General features: G+C 33.5%; 2 protein-coding genes across 4 annotated transcripts; one reads left to right on the top strand and one right to left on the bottom strand.

The window, feature by feature from the left end:
- Positions 1 to 5,630, bottom strand: LOC18037928 (ubiquitin receptor RAD23c). Of its 2 annotated transcripts, none has more exons than XM_006430726.2 (12): positions 5,413 to 5,630; positions 4,486 to 4,647; positions 3,282 to 3,335; positions 2,516 to 2,595; positions 2,254 to 2,343; positions 1,919 to 2,099; positions 1,338 to 1,490; positions 1,181 to 1,246; positions 1,049 to 1,096; positions 836 to 945; positions 674 to 752; positions 1 to 459 (listed from the first exon to the last, which is right to left on the bottom strand). In XM_006430726.2, exons 1-12 carry the CDS (start codon positions 5,476 to 5,478, stop codon positions 343 to 345), a joined length of 1,206 nt encoding a protein of 401 aa, XP_006430789.1. In that variant the 5' UTR covers positions 5,479 to 5,630; the 3' UTR covers positions 1 to 342. The 2 variants fall into 2 exon arrangements, with proteins under 2 accessions (XP_006430789.1, XP_006430788.1); XM_006430725.2 differs by having other exon boundaries at positions 1,919 to 2,096.
- Positions 5,631 to 6,266: 636 nt separating this feature from the next.
- Positions 6,267 to 10,083, top strand: LOC18037927 (probable dolichyl pyrophosphate Man9GlcNAc2 alpha-1,3-glucosyltransferase). Of its 2 annotated transcripts, XM_006430722.2 has the most exons (7): positions 6,268 to 6,464; positions 6,804 to 7,265; positions 7,370 to 7,553; positions 7,658 to 7,765; positions 8,406 to 8,567; positions 9,095 to 9,347; positions 9,432 to 10,083. In XM_006430722.2, exons 2-7 carry the CDS (start codon positions 6,850 to 6,852, stop codon positions 9,899 to 9,901), a joined length of 1,593 nt encoding a protein of 530 aa, XP_006430785.1. In that variant the 5' UTR covers positions 6,268 to 6,464; positions 6,804 to 6,849; the 3' UTR covers positions 9,902 to 10,083. The 2 variants fall into 2 exon arrangements, with proteins under 2 accessions (XP_024038462.1, XP_006430785.1); XM_024182694.1 differs by lacking the exon at positions 8,406 to 8,567 and having other exon boundaries at positions 6,267 to 6,464.
- Positions 10,084 to 19,664: the final 9,581 nt, after the last annotated feature.

Here is a 19,664-nt window from a genome sequence, read left to right as displayed (position 1 = left end):
AACAGCAAACGAGGCGACATTTTTATAAAGAACATTTATGGGACTAGCCGAACATCGATTACAAATGATAAACTAAAGAAAGGACGGCAAGAAATGAAAAGATATATCCCAATGAAGACTGGCGTATGATAATTTATAACCAAACATCTTAAGAGAAATAAATAGAGAAAATGTTAGCGTCCAAGGATAAACTAGCGACATGAACATCTTGACAAGTGTTCTCCAGACTCCACAGAGCATATAGTTGGTATAAGACACTGTTTAACCACAAGAGTATATGCACCCAACATGGAAAAGAAAAAAAAAAAAAAAAGGGGGAGAACAAGAAAAGGGTGACTTCAATCAATCCTCAAACTCATGCATGTGATCTAAGAGATAGTTGGCTGCCAACTCCTCATTCTTGTTGCAAGCAAAGAACACTTCCAACACTAGGGCACGATCAAAGCCCATTGCTTCAAGCTGCAAAAAAAAAAAAAAAAACATTTCAGGTTAAGTCAACTGTAGGCTTCAGATCCAGAAAGTTTTGCATTTCTGAGTCTAATTCATGAAAAGACAGAAAAGCGCAAACCCCTCTTAAACTCATCTTCGATACAAATATCAAAAAGTATAAACCATAAATTCAAGTGCTCCCAACAAGCGCATTTTAATCAGTCAAAAGGGGCAATACACGTACACGCTCGATAGCTTCTCTCTCCTCAGGGGTTACAGTCACAGCCTGTGGCATTGCTGAGGCCAACTGACCCAGTACATTCCTGATAGTAGTCAAAACAGAATCAGTTATAGTTATCAATCAGTCAAACAAATTGAAAGCAATAGAACATTAGAGTCATCTCACCCCTCTCCTCCTTCAACGGGCTCATTTATCAAACGCAAGAAGTCAGTCTGATGCTCTTGAATGAGTCGCATCAGGTGTGGATTTTGCTTCCCAAGTTCCTGAAGCATAGGCTGCACAGAAAGATATCATGACTCCTCCGGAAAAAGGCAGTAAATGAACAAGAGATACTATGTTTCTATAAAAGTTAAAATGTAAACAGAACATAATGGGCACCTGCAAAATTTGGGGATTTGCTTGCACCATAGTGCGCAATGCTTGGAACTGAAATAAAAAGCGGAAATATGAATCCCAGAAAACATCACAAATAAACAATAAACTGGCAAACAGGTAAAACATCATTGATACCTGTTGACTGTTGCGCAGGAAATCCAAGGTACCTGCACCGGCATTTGAACCCATATTTGGAAGGCCCTGCTTCCAGGGGAATAAATTACAAAATCATCACTCAAATTCATGACAAGGTTCAAACTTGTGATCAGAAATCCAGATATATAATGTGTACCTGTGGAAAAAGATCCAGCGGGTTTGCATTTGGACCACTGGTAGGTGCAGGTGCTGCAGGTTGTTGAGCTTGAGTTTGGGCAGGCGGGTTCCCTGCCTGCCCACCAGCAGAAGCGCGAGCAACAGGTGGAACTGCAGTCTGCTCAGGTATTCCCTGACAAATTTACAAAACAGAAAAATGTACAGCAAATTAAGGTCTCACCCTTGCATCAACATCAAATTATAATAAACATTTTTTTTTTTTGGGGTTCCTCCTGATGCGAGCAGCCTCAGACCCCAAACCTTTTGAATGACCCCAAGAGATCTACCAGTTGAACCAACTAGTAGGAAGAATTGAAAGTAGTAAAGTTTATATGTTTATGCACTTGTTTATTGTTAAGTGACGAAGTAATCTACATGTTTATTGATTAGTGACAGAGTAATCTACAAACTTAATATGTTATAAACAAGAATTAATTTTAAAAAATAAAAACAATTAATGTTGAGAAAAAGTTCAAGCTTCATACTATACACTGCAGAAAAGCTCACTACAGTAAATAATGGACAAATAAAGTAGCCAAAACTGGGTAAAAACTGACTCACAGAATACAGATATTCAACAGCTCTTTCAGGGTTGTTATATGCAGCACGTAAAGCACGAATAACAGTTTCTCGGTCCCAACTCCCTCCACCCATATCAAGAATCTGTTGGACAGTAGCTTCTAAATTACTTCCTGCAACAAGATTTGATGCAGCTTGGCCGTACACATCTGATACTGAACTGCTTCAAACCAAAGGATAAAATAGTCAATTCCACATTAATCCCAAAAAAAAAAAAAAAAAAAGAAACTCTACCTATGGTCTTATCTATTGCAATACGACAACCATTTAACACTCTGGCCCTTACTGCTTCATAGAAACTAGAAAAAGATACTCACGAGACTGGAGCTGGAGCTGGAGCTGGAGCAGGAGCAGGAGCAGGAGCAGGAGCAGCAGGAGGAGGAGCAGATTCAGGGACAGATTGTGGCCTGAACATATTTTGGAAAGAAGTGGGGAGAGAGATAAGGTAGATGAAGAAAAAAAATAACCAATACGATATAAAGAGCAATGCAGCTTCGAAGTAAGAAAAAATTCAAGCTAGTATTTCAAAACTACTACAAGAAATTGGAATGAAAAGAAAGAGCGAGAATTCAAACTCACGGTGCCACAGTTGGTGCAGGAGTCTGAGATGTAGTCGTTGGTTGTGTCGAGGTAGGAGGCGCAGAACTTGTAGTTTGGGCCTACAAAGAAATGTAGCTCAACTATATGAACTTTCAAACGCCAAAAGCAATCCTATTTATTTACATAAAATGTCACAGATTATGTAAAGGATACAAGGAATTATTGAATACAGTGGAAAGGAGCTCCATTGGAACTTAGCAGAAAAAGAATTCCAAAAATTTATGTGAGTAAAACCAGACCTAAAAGAATAATAATGGGGATATGGATCTCTCCTCTTTCTACTCTTTTCCTTTGGACATAATTTAAGAAATCAATCCATGAATGTTCATACAGAAGAAATAGTGAGGATCACTAAATATCTTATCGTCATATTTTCAATTCTTCAATTTACACGTCTGGCACCGTTTATTTTAATGTCCAACTTCTAGCAAATTTGTGTTTTGGTTCAAATACCAAGAATTATCTCACCTACCAACACATAAATGCATAAGGCGGAAAATATACCTCTCATTTATTGGTAGCTACAACCTAATGAATTCAACAATATCCAAAAAAGTAAGCAATCAAGCAGAACATGAATGCAATAATTGCTTCAAATAAATAAAAATTAGAGAAAAATAGTTACTGTAACATGCTTTTGAACATCAAATAATTTTGGAGATAAACTACATGTACTGCAGAAGTACAGTACTAGTGCTAGCAGCAGCTAGGAATTTAAATTACATTTATTGCACTTTGCACTTACCTGATTTGCTGGTGCAGCTGAAGCAGTTGAGGCCCCACTTGATGAAACCTTACTCTACAATTGTTTCAACAAGAAAAATCAGATATTCCAAAAAATAGTCAGGCTTATGTCTAAACAATGTGATTTGACCCAAAAAGAGCCTACAAAAAAAACTCAAATCTAGCTGTAATACATTAGTAATAACAAAACAAATAGAAGATAGGAATTCATTTACAAAGTCTAGATAGGAAAAATCTTATACAAAAATACTACACAAGATATAAAACCTGAAACATTTTTACATTCTCATGACTTCTAAGATAAATTATTGACTTCCACAAGATGATAAATTGTTGTGATAATCACCTTAGAAACATTTGAAAGAGAGTGCAATTGGAAAATAAATTTAAGAAATGGTATTGATAATAAGAGAGAGAGCAAATGATTACCTTTCTTGAAATTTATTTTAAAAATAGGCAGCCACAAACCTAAAACTACAGTTTATCAGTCCAGACATAGAAAATATTGCTATGGGTTAAAAAAGAGCCTGCATCTCAGAACGGAGAAAATTGAAGAAATGAAAGGTGAAGCCATCTGAACCTAAGGTTTTTTTAGGGTGAATTGTTAGATATCAACAGGTATCTAGACTTGTCCCATATATCTTTACCTGCAATATCTTAGACAACATAGCTTCACTCACAAGATATTCATTTCCATGATTAGGATGATGTTAAGACAAATGTCGAGGTGAGAAACAACTATGTATGAAACTAAGATGGCAATTAAAATGCCTGGACTTTTCTCACTTGAAATTAGCAGTGCATTAGAGAATATTTGACTTAGTTCCTTGGATACAAATGGTCCTATGCAGAAGCTATATTCATAAATAGGCTGATGCGCAACCTGGTTGAGGAGCAACTGCAGGGAAAAATTAGAGGGCGTTTTCACTCACCCAAGTGTTTTCTCACTTGAAATGAATGATCACTTATTTTTTCCCCTCTCCTTTTATCTTCCTTATACTGAATGCACAGTTATTCCCTCTTCAATAAGTAGAAAAAAAGATGAGAGAGAGAGAGAGAGAGCCTTTGTTTTTTTTTTTTTTTTTTTGGTAGTTTGAAAAGGATATGCATGAACGTACATTATATATGACATTATTGCACCTTTCTTTCCATTTATCTCTAAAATCAATAGAAAGAAAATGAACAAAGGGTGCAGCCAAACTTACCTTGGTCAGCATGACAACAACAAAACTGTTTTCAGCAACTTTGTTTTCTTCCAGGGTTGTGACATCCTTAAGAACTTTCCCCTGATGAATAAGCATTTGCTGTGAAGCAGGGTAAACATCAGAACCCTGTACAGTCTCTATATTCTTCTTTACATCAGAAACCTGAGGAGGAAAATGTCAGTTTAACAAACATTAAATGCACAGAAATTGAACGATCAAAATGATAGGACTTCCGATTTACAAACCATTTCCAAACAGATGTCAAAGCCGGAAATAAGAGTAGCAATAAACACACTTATGTCCAGCGGACATAAGTAACCAAAACAAAATTTAATGAATTACTTTTTAAAAATTCTCGCCGACAAACATTATAGAACATTTTGAACAAATCAAATACATCTACGGTTGTCCATCTGCTTCATACTGGCTTAATACCATCACATCTACGCCACGCTTCACATTCACCGTATTTATTAGTGTGCATAAACAGCAAGCAGCTGCTGGCACATGTTTCAATTCAAACTTTTCATAGACAGTTTCAAATGATCATTACACTCTGAGAGTATAATCTATTTTGTAAACGCCAAGCAGTATAAATTCTGTATCACACTAATCAAACTCAATACATATAACACTTTGTAACAAAACAAAGACCCAACATTATCCAAATTTACACATTCAAAGCACAAATTCACACGAAATCCAAATACATATGCTAATCAATCAATCCAATTGCTCTCATAACACCAACAAAATAATCAATTCACTCAGAAACATCACTAGAACCAAAAGAAGACCACGCCCACAACCAAATTAAAACCCTAATTGTTCCAATAACAATCTAGTATCCTATTATCCAGATAGAAACGACACGAAAATTTGAATTTTTATGACAATTAAGCTAATAAATGGCAGCAAGATTCCTACCTTGTCTTCGGGCTTCACTTCGATCTCGAAGTGAGTTCCCTTCAAAGTCTTAACGAAAACCTTCATCTTCTCCGAAACTTACTCCCTCGAACAGTCTCCGATTCTCCGGCAAATTACCCCTTCTCTGGTTACCGCCGGCGATCACTTTCACTGAGAAAGCGAAATCAGATATTTTTCTTCTTCGGCAAGGCGAGCAAAAGTCACTCGAGGAAAGAGAAATCTCTCCTCTGTACGGCTTTTATAACTAAAGAGTGGGCTATATTCACGTAACGGGGCATAATACTTTAGTAATTGAATATCCAATGACAGATGGACGCGTGGAGCAATTACATTCAGGTGGTGAGCTGTCGTGTTGCTAGTGGAAGTTGAGAAGTTGGTTTGTTGAAGGATAGGACTACTTTTGTGAAAGCATGTGCTGACTGAAAAAGACAATAATGTTAGCCCGCAATATTTGTGTTTAAACTTAAGTTCTAATGTTATCTTCATCAATGATAAATTTTATAGTTAATAAAATTATTTAACTTAACTATGTAAAATTTAAATGTTAGGGTATCTATCGTTACTACAAAAACAAAGACTTCCATAAAAGATGTAGAAGAATAAGCTCGATTTCTGCGTCCAACAAAGCAAATACCAAATACAGTATGGTGGCAAATTTTTGGGATTATCCATACACGTGTGGCACGTGTCAAAAGCTTTATCGTCCAGGGTGTTTGTCATTAAGAACGTTCTAATTTGTGCCGTTTGAGATCAAAAATCGACTGAAATTGTAAGGTTTCACTTGAAATTAGAAAAACGAATTTGACTTGAAGTGTGAAACTACATTTTGAGTCAATCGTTGGGCTTGACGTAAACAGACAGACCCAGCCAAATCTAAAAATGGGCTGGGCTAGACCCGACGCATTGGAAAGGGACCCAAGCTCATAGGCAAGCCATTACGGTTCTCACTTGCTTCGTTACCTCTTCAACCTCCCCTCCGTGTCTGAGTTGTTGCTTTCTATCCGTCGAAGCCAACGACATAAGCATTAGAAAGCGGAACAAATCATACTCTGGTATGTTGATACTTTACTTTGAAAGCTTTGATCTTCTTCTATTTTGTTTGGTTCCCGAGAAAATAGAAAAACAAATATTCTTGAACTCAAAATCTTTAATTTCCTTTTCTCACTCATTTTTTGCAGTAACCAAACCTGTGATCCGTGCTTTGCTTGTGCCATTATCCGTTAATTGATCGTTAAAGCACGTTAACTTACTCAAATTTTTGATTTTTCAGTTTTAGCAATATAAAAACCGAAAACTTTAAAGTTTAAAATTGAATATCATATTATTTGGTTTCTGTTGCATTAAAGATTGATCATTGAGTTTGACCTGTAATTATTCTTTTTTTCATTTAGGATGCTGCGAAAAGTTGAGTTTTTATGGTGTTTTTGAGAGGGAGATATGGGAAAGAAGAAAGAAAAGAAGGAGCTTAATGAGAAAGTAGATGTTGAGGCAGTTGAAATTGAAGATGATACATGGTGGTGGTTGACTCACAAAGGTATCGGAGCTACATTTTTGTGTATTTCTGTGTTTGCATTATTAGTCCGAGTTGCCGTCTCGCTCCATCCTTATTCTGGAGCTGGCAGTCCTCCAAAGTTTGGGGACTACGAGGCGCAAAGGCATTGGATGGAGATCACTCTCAATCTTCCTGTTTTGGAATGGTATCGTAATAGCACCGGTAATGATCTTAGCTATTGGGGTCTTGACTACCCTCCCCTTACTGCTTACCAGAGTTATTTTCACGGCCTCTTTCTTAGATTTTTTGATCCAGACTCGGTTTCTCTTTTCACTTCTCGTGGTTATGAAACATATGTTGGGTTGGTATTGTTATACTTTTTTCCTATAATGAACTTAAGTTATTAATATTTTTTTCAATTTTTTGATATATATATATATATATAACCTATGTTTTTCCTTGCAGGAAACTACTGATGAGGTGGACAGTATTGTCCTCGGACACTCTGATATTTTTTCCTGCGATTTTTTATTTTGCTTTTGTGTACCATAGTAGCTGCCACAGCAGCCGTAAAAATGACTGTGCTTGGCACATTGCAATGCTTCTACTCAATCCATGTCTTATATTAATTGACCATGGCCATTTTCAGGTTCAAAGATGTTTCACTTGCTTGTTTACTCATTCTCTATACCTTTTAATGCTGAATTGTAGAAATTCACTTTTGCTCATTGATATATGGTTCTTTGTTGTCAGTACAACTGCATCAGCTTAGGTCTTACTGTGGCTGCTATTGCTGCCATCCTATCACAGAGGGAGCTTCTAGCTAGTTGCTTATTCACTCTCGCTCTCAGTCATAAGCAGGTGATTTCTTTATTGTGCAACTTCTTTCAATTATATCTTTTTAAATTTATCTTTCCAAACCATGTAAGTCAAACCCTGGACTGTTTATTTGATTCCATTAAGAGGTTTTATTATCTGTCTATAATCTGAGTAAATAACTGATTCATGTGATCAACTAAATCAAAGGTGCGGGGATCTCTAGAGATGTAATATTTTATCATATCATAGACTCATGGATGAAATCTTGTGACTTTTGAGCATATTGGACAGATTTCTGCTTGGGCTAATTTATTTCAAGATAAGACAGATGGTGCTAGCATGTTTTCGGTAATTTTGATTGTAGAGCTATTATTGAACATTTCTAATTTCTTGGCTGTATACTTGCATTAAAGGAATTTTAACTGGAGTTGGGATGGGTTATGGGCTTGTTGAGTTGGATTGTTGAGAAAGACCAAGCACGTTGCTAGTTATTTACATAATACATATATATCAGCTGGCGATCTCTGATTATATTTCATTTCTCTAGCTAATTGATTTTAATGAGTCATTTTATTTATTTTTTCAGAATAATTCTCAAAATTGAAAATTTTTCTTTTCTTTTTGTTTTTCAATTTTTTTTTTTTTAATTTTGATCATTATAATTGTAAATGTTGTGGTACAGATGAGTGTATACTATGCACCTGCTTTCTTCAGCCACCTCTTGGGTAAATGCCTAAGACGAAAGAATCCGATTCATGGGGTGGCAAAATTGGGCTTGACTGTCTTGGGAACATTTACCGTTGTTTGGTGGCCGTATCTTCATTCAACAGATGCTCTTTTAGGGGTAAACAACATCAATAACTTTTCTTGTGTATAAGGGAATTTGCTGTGCTCTACTAGGCTTGTGCGGGTTAATAACATAATTCTGTTTTTTCTGGATTAAATATGTGCACAATGACCATAGAGTCAAAACTGGCATTATGTTTTGGGAATTGTAGGATTAAAACAAAGAATGAGATTTGGTTTCCATTCGGGAATCATGCTATAAAGATACCACAGGTTATGACACTTCTGATCTATTGAGGTTCTGTGGCAAGAAAAAAACATATAAATCATGTTAACTATCCCGTTGGGTGGTAGAAATATTTTAATGCTAAAACCTTCGTATTTTCAGTATAATAGATATTCCCTTAAGTTTTGAATGAAACACGTGTCTATTGACAGAAGTATCCACTATTTGTCTATTTGATAATTTTAAAAATGGAAAAAGTGAGAAACTTTATATGTGGCTTACAAGATCTTGTTTAGTGTGGAATAGATGTTATTCTTAACGTTCTGTACTCTAAGGTCAGTCATTGGTGATTTCTGCAGGTTCTTTCCCGTCTTGCTCCTTTTGAGAGAGGGATATACGAGGATTATGTGGCAAACTTCTGGTGCACCTCTTCAGTTATCATAAAGTGGAAGAGATTATTTTCTGTACACTCTTTGAAGTTTATAAGCCTTACTGCTACTGTTTTAACTTGTCTACCCTCAATGGTCCAGCAAGTAATGGCTCCCAGCAGCAGAGGTTTCCTATATGGGCTTCTGAATAGTTCTTTTGCATTCTACCTTTTTTCATTCCAAGGTAAGTAAAATGTTCTTTTCTTTGCTTTTGACTTTATTTCATGTAGCAGTTGTTTAAATTACCACTGGCATCTCAAATCTGCAGTGCATGAGAAGTCCATTCTGCTGCCACTTCTGCCTGCTAGCCTGTTGGCTCTGGAAGAGCGACGGCCTTTCAAATGGTTAATGTTCTATGGCTTGTTCTCTATGTTTCCTCTCCTCTGTCGTGACAAATTGGTCCTACCATATTTCGCTCTTCATGCTCTCTTTATGCTTCTTTATCATGCACCCTGTGGCCATGGTGGAAGACCCCGTAATGCAAGACCCAATAACACGAAATTTGACTATTTCGACTCATTTAAGACCTTTATGAATGGCTTTATTTACTTATCCTCTTTTATTCTTCATATTGTTTACTTAACCATGCATCCCCCCGAGAAGTTTCCTTACCTCTTTGAAGCAATTATTATGCTCATATGCTTCTATCAATTCGCGTTATTTGCATTTTACACTAATGTAAAGCAGTGGTCATTATTGGAACATTCTACAACGGAAGAGGAAAAGAAGCTCATTTGATTATTGAGTTTCTGAAATCAGGCTGATGCTTTCATCTTTTTGTTGAGATTTTGTTGCTTCAATGAAACTGAGATATGTGGCAATGTAAGATGTGGTGGTCGTCAAGTTATTTGATGAATGATTCATAGTGGGAATACATTGGATATATTTCCAAATTTTGTAGTGATGTGCCATATTTCTTTTCAAATTAGTTATTGCAAGATCGATTTCTCTTCTTTTAATTTTCAATCTTCAAGATTTTACCTTGTTTTCTTTTATAAATTAGTTTGTTTTTTTTTTTAAATTATCTTTTTGGGTGGTACCATCGATCGGATTATTTTAACTTGCAGGATGGAGGTTGGAACTTGCATGCTGTATTTACATATAGCGTGCGGACGACAAACTCTGTGTATAAAGAATTGAGCAAAATTATTTTTTCAGTAACTCTCTGTGTGTCTGTTCATAGTAAATGTCCGCATTCGATAAATAATGCTCGTTTGCACAGACATTTGCTCCGCGGGAAAATAATTAAGGTTAGTCGTTGTAAACCACAGTTGTTAAGGCATAAGTCCAGGAGAAAATTTTTTAAAATAAAAAAAGACTAGAAAGCTTGCATGTCAACTTATGAATTTTAAAGAAAAATGAGCCCCGAGATAACATTTTTTTTTCTTAAATAAAATTATAGTCTGCTCCGTAGCCCTTTTTTTTTTTTTTTTTTTTTTTTGTTGTTGGCGCCTATGAAGGTTTATATGAGACTTAAGGTTCAAATAACCATGGAATTACCTTGTTGGTGTATATTTATAAATAAATAAGAAAGTCTGACATGAGATCCAGAGCTTGAAACATACTTACATAAACAGGGAAAAAAATTTTGAGTTGTCGTTATATATATATATGACATTAATTAATATGTAAGAGTGAGAAGTATAATTAATTTTCAACCAACTCCTCCTCCATTCACCTTTCACAAAAAAAGGTGATCGTTTGGATTATTATTAATTTAAAAAATGTAATAGGATTATGTCCAGTAACCCCAACACAAGATCGTGCGCATGAAATTGTTAGTCAATTTCTGCCCATGTTGATCTAATTATTCTGCAATGGGTAAATTGAATTATCCCCACCTAATGTGACTATTATTAATATATCTTTGAGGATGTGAAAACATCAATTTACCTCTCAAAAATCATTATCTATTTATTATTTTTAAAGACGAAAATGATAAAGTGACATTTATTTCGTACATACTCCTAAAGTGATTATAATGTTTAATTTAAGATTAAACATTATTCGTCGCGTATAATTAAGTAATCCCAAATGTCAAATTATGACATTTCCTAATTTTCCAAAAATAATAACTCAATTAAACAACCAAAACCAAAACTATGAAATAATAATCCCAAACCCTATGAACAATTATGGTCCCGCGGCGGCCGAGAGCCACAATGTCCATGACAACTTGCAGCTCCATGACTGTTCCGACCCAACAACACTATTGTTGCAGTGGTCAATCGTTAAAAATAAGTAAGAATTATTGTATTTTACTGAGCTAACAACGGTCAATCATTAAAAATAGTCACATTTTTAGGGTAAATTGATGTTTTCATGTTCTTGAGAGATATATTGAAGGTAATCGGATAATTTGAAATTTACCCTTCTGCAACAAAGGAAACGAAAACATTAAAATTCCAAAACTAAAAAAGGTTAATACAAATGGAAAAAACATGTCTGGTCTAGATTTGGAATTTGTCCCTTTGCTTTATCTATTTGATTTAATCTCAGCCATAACGGCATCTATACCATCAAGAGCCTTGATCAAACTTTCCACAAGGCTTGTTATGCAATTTATGGGCCTCTCTTGACACTGCCCCTAACAAGGGCGCCCACCTCCATAAGCATATGTTCGTTTGCTTTGTGAATGTTTTAATGGCTCCTTCTAACTAAGAGTAACATTGCATATGCCAATGTTCCCTTTCCCCATCCTGTTTGACTGAATTCGTCAACAATTCTTCTCCTCTCATTTCCTTTTGTCTCATAATATGAAATGTGCATGGAATGGATATCTAATCGTCAGTGCCCTTGTAGAAAAATTACGTTTCCTGATTTGAGCTTTAATTCAAGTGACACTTATAGTTAGATAATTAACTAAAAGAAATATAACAAAAATAAAGAAAATATAACTTTACAATTTTTTTGAACATCAAACATGTTAAACTGCATACTCAAGTATAGAAAACGTTGTTTAGTTTCACATCATTTTAAATCATATATAACTAAACTGTGTTGTCTGGACTCTTTTCACCTTTTTTTTTTTAAGTATAGCATTACACAAAATGAATCTTTTTCCCACTGCAGTGGTGCAAGACTCTAACCCTAGACCCTCTTGTAAAATTTTAAAAGATTAAACTATGCGAATCAATTAACACCTACATTAATTCACATTTAAATATGTGAACATTTGTATCGAAAAACATATTACTATTTAAGCATATATGCATGCCATGACGATGTACATAATTCAAAAGATTAATTATGCCGAAGATAAGTAAATTCTTATGAATGAAAGATCCTAATTCTTTCTAGAAAAATTTCCACCCCCCAACTTTTACACGAGACGAAATGTGCATGCAATGGGTGATACTAATGCAAAAAGCATTTATTTTTTTTTTAGTTAAAGAATTTTCTTTATTATAAGAAATGATTTCTTAAGAAAAACATCGAACAATTACTTTTGTTCCCAAAAAAAAAATAAAAAATAAAAAATTTCCCCAACAAAAGGTACTTTCATTTGTTTAAACCAAAACGTGAAGCAAAGATGCTTCGAAATGCATCTTTAATCATTAATAGCTTATGATTCCCTCTAAACATTTTCCTTTATAGATAAAGTTTTTTAATACTTGCTTTTATCATAAATTAATGCATCCTCCAAACCTAATATTAATTATCTTTAAGTAAAGTAACTTTAGGACCATTTTACTATAATGTTAGATATGTTTCACGCACCGACTCACCAATCCCAACCGTTAGATAAGTGAACTGAATTTTTAGATAGAACATGTCCTAAAGGATGCAGATTCTAAAAACTGGCTCTAATTAACTGCCCCTTTATCAAACTAAGCAAGTCTTGATAAACTTTCTAAATGTGAAGGCTTAGCCAGTACAAATATTTACATTGTATTGGTCACTTTTGGCCAGGTTCCATGCTTGATTCTTTATGCAATTGGCGCCAAAGCCCTTTAGAATAGACGACTTTGTAGTTTTTCCGTTATTTTTCATTATTAAGAGAAATTCGATTATATTATTAATGCTTGAAAACAATAACAATATACAAGCGATTTGAAACATAAAATTCAAGATCTATGGTACAATACCACATATGTATACCATTTTATATAGAATTTTGCAGAGCGAATCAATGTAAGTTCGACTCCTTTATTGGATCCTTTTCTTAATTTTTTATGATAACTATTACTATTTAATATGAATATGATAAAAATCTAGACATATTCGTTCAACTTATGCTTTCATACTTGCGTTACTAATTAATGAATGTTTAATAAACGTGAAATGAAGCTTGTAGATTAGTCATGTAATTAACTGTACGTACCAATTTCTATGAAACTTTGACCGTTACTACCATATTTAATATATATTTTTAATTAATGTGGCATTTGTTCATAATTGAACTTCCTTCCTTAGATGTTAATTACGTTGCTCCCACGAAAGAAAAACAAAAAGAAGGAGAAAAAAATATTAAAAAGAAGGAGAAAAAATATTAAAAAGAAGAAGAAAAAAAACAGTTAAGGGAAATTGTTTGTAGTGGTCCTAGAGATGTAGTTAGTGGTGCCTAATTTTACTTTGACTTCAAACAATTCATGCACTGGGCTCACGTAAGAATTTGTTGAATTTTGATTTTGAATGCATGTATCTTCTTTTATGACATGCATCTCAATCATTCTATCAGTCACCGCCGGTTGTGACCTGGGTAGTTGGGATTCTTCAACCCGTAATATAATATGACAAGTGTAAGTAATTTCATTATTTAATACAAGTATCAAATTTATCTAGCAGTTTTTTTGACTAAATTACACATGCCAACATCGGGGTTATGGTACTGCTCAAGTGATACTTTGAAATGCAAATTACAATATTTTCTCCAAAAATTTTACCAGTTAATTTAGTTAATTATAATACCACCCAGTTAAGGAAGATAATTAAAACGCATTCCAATTAATCTAAAGTACCACTCAAATGGATAACCAAAGAAATTGCCGCAGTTTTTGTGAGCAGAAATAGCTGTAGATTGCATGTGCCAAACAAGAAGGGAACCAGACAATACTGCATGGGATATATAACTGATGATATGATTATTTAATACTTGATGGACGTTGCATGAAATTATTTCATATATGCATTGATATTCATGTACCTCCCTTCACCAATTTTTTTTTTGGGAATATAATGATATTCATGTATCTCTTTGTACATATATAGAAATTCAGGGTCATAAATTTAGGCAGAAATGCTGTCTCCCAGTTATGCAAGTTGCATGAGAATACACGAATTTCAAATTCCATGCACGAGCACTGATTAGTGAATCTTTTAAAAGCATTGATGATTCTCGGTAATGAAAGTAAAAACTTGTTGACTACCTGCAGATAAGTAAAGAAGTCGATTCTCTACAAAGTCAAAGGTTTCTTTTCTTGTTAATTAGCTGCAGCCTTTTATAGGATCTCTATATTCCAATCCAAGGGTGCTTTGAAGTTTTTGAACAAACATATAGCCAACCCGAGCCAAAAAAAAATATATAAGTACCGGACTTATAATATTCCCAAGGTTGTTTGCACTTTTTTTATACAGAACTCTCCAACATTGTACAGTTAAAATTTAAGCTCCATTTATAAGTGATTATTTTACCTAACTTTGACTCTTTTCACACCATTGATAGAACATAAAACTATAGAGGTAAGATGAATGAACACACTCAAATAAAAATAAATAAATTTGAAAAATAAATAATTTAGTCATGAGAGAGTTGATAAAACTATCATCACGTTTTTTTTTTACAAGTTAAAAGTTTACATAGAAGTTTGTACGCATATAAATATATACAAGGAATATTCTAGTATTACATTACTATTAATTCGGCTAATACTATGATTTAAAATCTCTCCGGACTAATTTTGCTCAGCACATTGGTAATAAGTGCATGCAGCCCAAATATGAAATCAAAAGATAAATTAAAAAAAAAAAATGATAGTTGTATATATTTTAAAACCTTTGGAGTCAAAAGTTTTCTCGGCTAACCTAGTCGAACGGTAAAATCATTAAAAACGTATGATCAATGGCCGGCACAAAGACGGGGAGAGGCCATGGCACCTCTAAGAATTTTGAAAAAGAAAAAAATAATTTGCAAATGTTGTATACTAAATTACAATAGAAGTTAAAAGATGTTCCTAAATGAATTAATATTCTCAATATCTTTAGTCTTTTGTAACTTAACTTTTACCGTAAATGGTTTAGTCATTGATACCTCTAAAATCTTACAATTTTATTATAACTTTAGTACTATTTATCTTTCCTCTTAGGTAATAACAAATCATAATTCTCTTTACTAGTTTAATATTCAATTCAAAGATATAATTTCCAACTTATTTCCAAATTTATTGTTGTTCCGATCTTTGATAATATTAGTTTATTATCTACTTTCTTTCTTTAATTTCTCAACTAATATTTTGTTATTTTTTATGGTTTGGATGGGGATGAGAAACCTACGCGTATTCACACGGTCAGTTGAGCAACACCCAAGGGGTAAGTAATATTTTATTTTATCCTTTAAGAAATCAATAATGAATAATTTTTATTCTTTTTAAGGACATTGGACCAAACTTTAATAAATTCTTTGTTATTTTTATTTGGATATATATCTAAATCTTATTTGACTAGATACTTTCATAAAATATGAATAAATTTATTCCAAGGCCGCTTATTGCTCTTCAAAACATAACACGCCGTTGTAACATGACAATCAACATAAATAATTAAAAACCCAAAAAAAAAAAAAAATCTTCATGGACAGCATGCCACTTAAAGAGTACAAGTGAAAAAAGGGGTATTAATATTTTCATTTTTTTAAATTATATTATTTTTAAATGATGTTAATAAATTGTAATATTAATTTGTTCTACATTTTTCATGCACCCCTGCAACTAAAATTTCCAGCATCCGTCCCTGCGTATGACCATTTTTCAAACATCAGAAGTCTAAGTGTATATTTGAGCAAGCCGCCCATTAATCGTAATGGAACTCTGCATCTGTATAAAGTTTCCTCCTTTAATATGAGTTACCACCCCCTAATCGCGCTTATACCACCCCAAACATTTGATTGTATTTTCCAACTGAAATGAAATATTAGTAGTGAGCTTGCATTGTACATTCAGAACAGTCCTAAATAGAAGTCATACAAAGTTTAGTGTCGTTTTCTCAAAAATAAATAAATTGAAGAATAATGTTCTTCTAAAGGTAATGCTCTTTTATATGCGTAAGATACAACCAATTTTTTTTTTCTTTTTTGGGTATTTTTAGGAATTATCTGTTCTTAAAGCATTTGACCAAGCTGTACACCAATGATAGATTGTATGATTGAAACAATGCAATACTTTCAAAAAGAAAAATTAAAAATTCTAAAAAAAGACAAAACTCAATGGAGAAGGGAAAAAAAAAACAAAACAAAAAAATCAATGAAGAATTCAAAGAGTAGTGTGAAGTGGGGGGGCCTAATTAGAAAATCGCATGCGGAAAGTAACATGCAAGAAAGCAACAGTGCAGAAATTTTCGGCTAATTTGATGAGCACTATCTGCTGATTGAAGAAGAATTACTATTTTTGCATGGACCGGGAAGGCTCTGAATTCACCAAATTTAGCCAGTATCAAGTTTCAATTAGAAGACCAAATTCAGAAATCGAATAATTCAGAGAAACTGATAAAAAAGTGTTCAACATAATTTGATTGATTTTCAAAACGATGTTCTTGCATTTTGGATTTAGCGTCGTTCAATTTTATCATATTCTTTTTTCCCCCCCGACGGGCGGGGTTAAAAGACAAAAAGTTTATGTGGACGTTAACATCATTTTGTGTCAATTTGAAAATCTCTGACTAAATCATGTTCAAATTGTTTGGTTTCGATAAATGGCGTGGGTACTAGCGGGGGTTTTATCAGTGGTCGCTTCTAGGCTCTAGCTAGTAGCCAGCACTCATGTGTAAACAAAAACTAATAATAATAATAATTATTATTATTAAATAAATAAAGAAACGACGAAGTCACGAAATAAAACAAAATAAACACAAATTCGTGAACTGACAGGTGACTGCTGAGTGAACTTGTGATTTTACGGCAGAATTGGCGCCAGCGGCAGAGTCCAATTATAGAAGAAGGGAAGCCCTGCCTGCCAGGTTATGGGGACGATGGAGATGAGAGTCCATTCATTGGCTAAATTGGACGGCACCGATTAGAAATTAATTGTTTGCTTAATATCCCTAGAAAGAGTTATGTGCTTTTCTTTTTTTAAATCATCAAAACTTAGATTTAAGAACCTTTGAATACTCACTCTTTTTTTTTTTTTTTATGTAAATCATCCGGTGTCTCGCGACCGCATTGAGGCTCGATTAATCCAAATTTGGGGTGTATAAGTACATTGCTTTCATATATATAACAATTAAACACACTTGTTTATCATCTCTTGCCGGTATGTATATGCTGCACCTTCTTTGTTAAATGCTTATGTTATCTCCTTCTCAACTAGTCATATCATAATGTACACGACGATAATTTAATAGAAAGTGTAGAATAGTACCAGAATTATCTTTGCATAAAAAGGGTCATGAGTGGATGAATGTTCCTACAAATGATTAGAAAAATAGTGATAAATTAAATGGACTTAAATTAATATAACAGATGAGTTAGGTTTTTAAATTGGGCAGGTAGATATCATAATCCCTCCCCTAATAAGCGGTGTTAAAGTTTCAACATCCGACAAATAGGGTACCATTTTTCCACTGATGAAGAGTGTTACCTTCAGTTGGATGGCGAAGGATTCATGTTATTTTCCCCCTCTCCGTGGAGATCTTGAGCCTACCATCTAACACCAAGTAATTTATTATGAGGTACTCAACTACCGCACTGTAGAATTTTGGAATTGTTGCTGCTTATAAAATAATCTGCTTTATGTGGGATTCATTGGATAAAAAATATCTAGGTGTTTATGTGGGATCAATTGGATAAAAAATATCTCGGTGTTTAAGAGCGTTGTGTTATTAAGAGCGTTGTGTTATTAAGAGCGTTGTGAATTTTAAGAACAGAGTATTTGTGTCTTATAAATTTTATTTTATTTTATAATCACTAAAATAGACATAAATTTAAATTGTCTGAACAAATTTTTTTGAAAATACACAAATTTACATAATGTGAAAAAAAACTCAATTAATTAGAATCTAATGAACTCTATGATACATATAAAATATGTTAAAATTTATATCGTACTCATTAAAATTAAATAAAATAAGAAAATTACGAACTTTATTAAATAAGTAATTTGACATATTATGAAATTTTTACTATCCAAGAAAAGAATGGTAAATCACTTTATAAAATCTTGTGAGATATCATTAGGATGGTAAAAACCCGTGCTGATCCCAGGTATGTATGGTAATGCCTGTATCCTGTCCAAGCATGTTTTATTGAACACTGAAGTTGGGCCTTAAAAACCTAGCATCAGGCTGTTTTCTTTTTCTTTTCTTTTTTCAGGCTAAAAACTCGGATTTTATGTTATGTATATAATTTTATTTGTAATTTTCTTTTAATGAAATTTAGCTTGAAAACATGGATTTAAAATATTTAAAATTTCAAATGTATGTAATAAGTTGGTGGAATAATTTTTTTTTTAAATTTTTTTTTAAATTTTTTTTAATGAAATATGGGTTCCATGCGGATCCCAGGCTTATCAAGTGAAGTACGATTTGGTCTCATTCGTGGATTGGGTATTACTCAAACCGTATCGCTTAGGTCTAGACTAGGTAATTATTTTTTACAACCTAAATATCGCTTTAAAAAGGAAAGTAACATTTATTTTTGGTGAATGCAAATTTCACACATATTTCATAGAATGGATACATGAATCAAATATATAAGCTTCCTTTATTAAGGACAGTTATTGGATTTTGTTACCATAAGGTGAACAAGAGAATTCAATTTCAATGACACAAGAAAAATCCATCAAATATTTCTTATTCAGAATTCTCATTTAATTCAACTGCCATATATGTCTATGTCAATGTCAATGCTGGATTATGTTTTGATATAGTGGTCAACCCACTAAGCCTACACACGTCCTCTACTCGTAGCCGTAAAATTATTAAACCAGTTAATCTTAATTAAAATAAATCAATTAATTAATTCTTACAACACTAAAGAAACTTTCCTTAATCTCCTTAATTACCCATACACCTCTTAACTCTTCCCAAATCTAGCATGTACAGAATTCACCCTATATTCAATTATCCCATCCCACTCACAAAAAAATACCACCATTAAAAAAATCATGAATTTTTTTTTTTTTTGGTGGCATTTCGTATAAACAAAGAAGTATCGGGCCCCTCTATTCACCGTACACAATTATAAATATCAGCGTCTCCCTCCCTCTCTTTGTGTGCAAACAAAATTCACTTGTTTAGCGAAAATATTTTGTTGTGTTGTCAATTAAAAATAAAAAAATAAAAGAAAGAAATT

This window comes from Citrus clementina, unplaced genomic scaffold (genome assembly GCF_000493195.1).
Source record: "Citrus clementina cultivar Clemenules unplaced genomic scaffold, Citrus_clementina_v1.0 scaffold_6, whole genome shotgun sequence".
Lineage (NCBI taxonomy): Eukaryota > Viridiplantae > Streptophyta > Magnoliopsida > Sapindales > Rutaceae > Citrus > Citrus x clementina.
The sequence above is the reverse complement of the archived record's forward strand: the minus strand, read 5'-3'. Positions and strand labels throughout refer to the sequence as shown.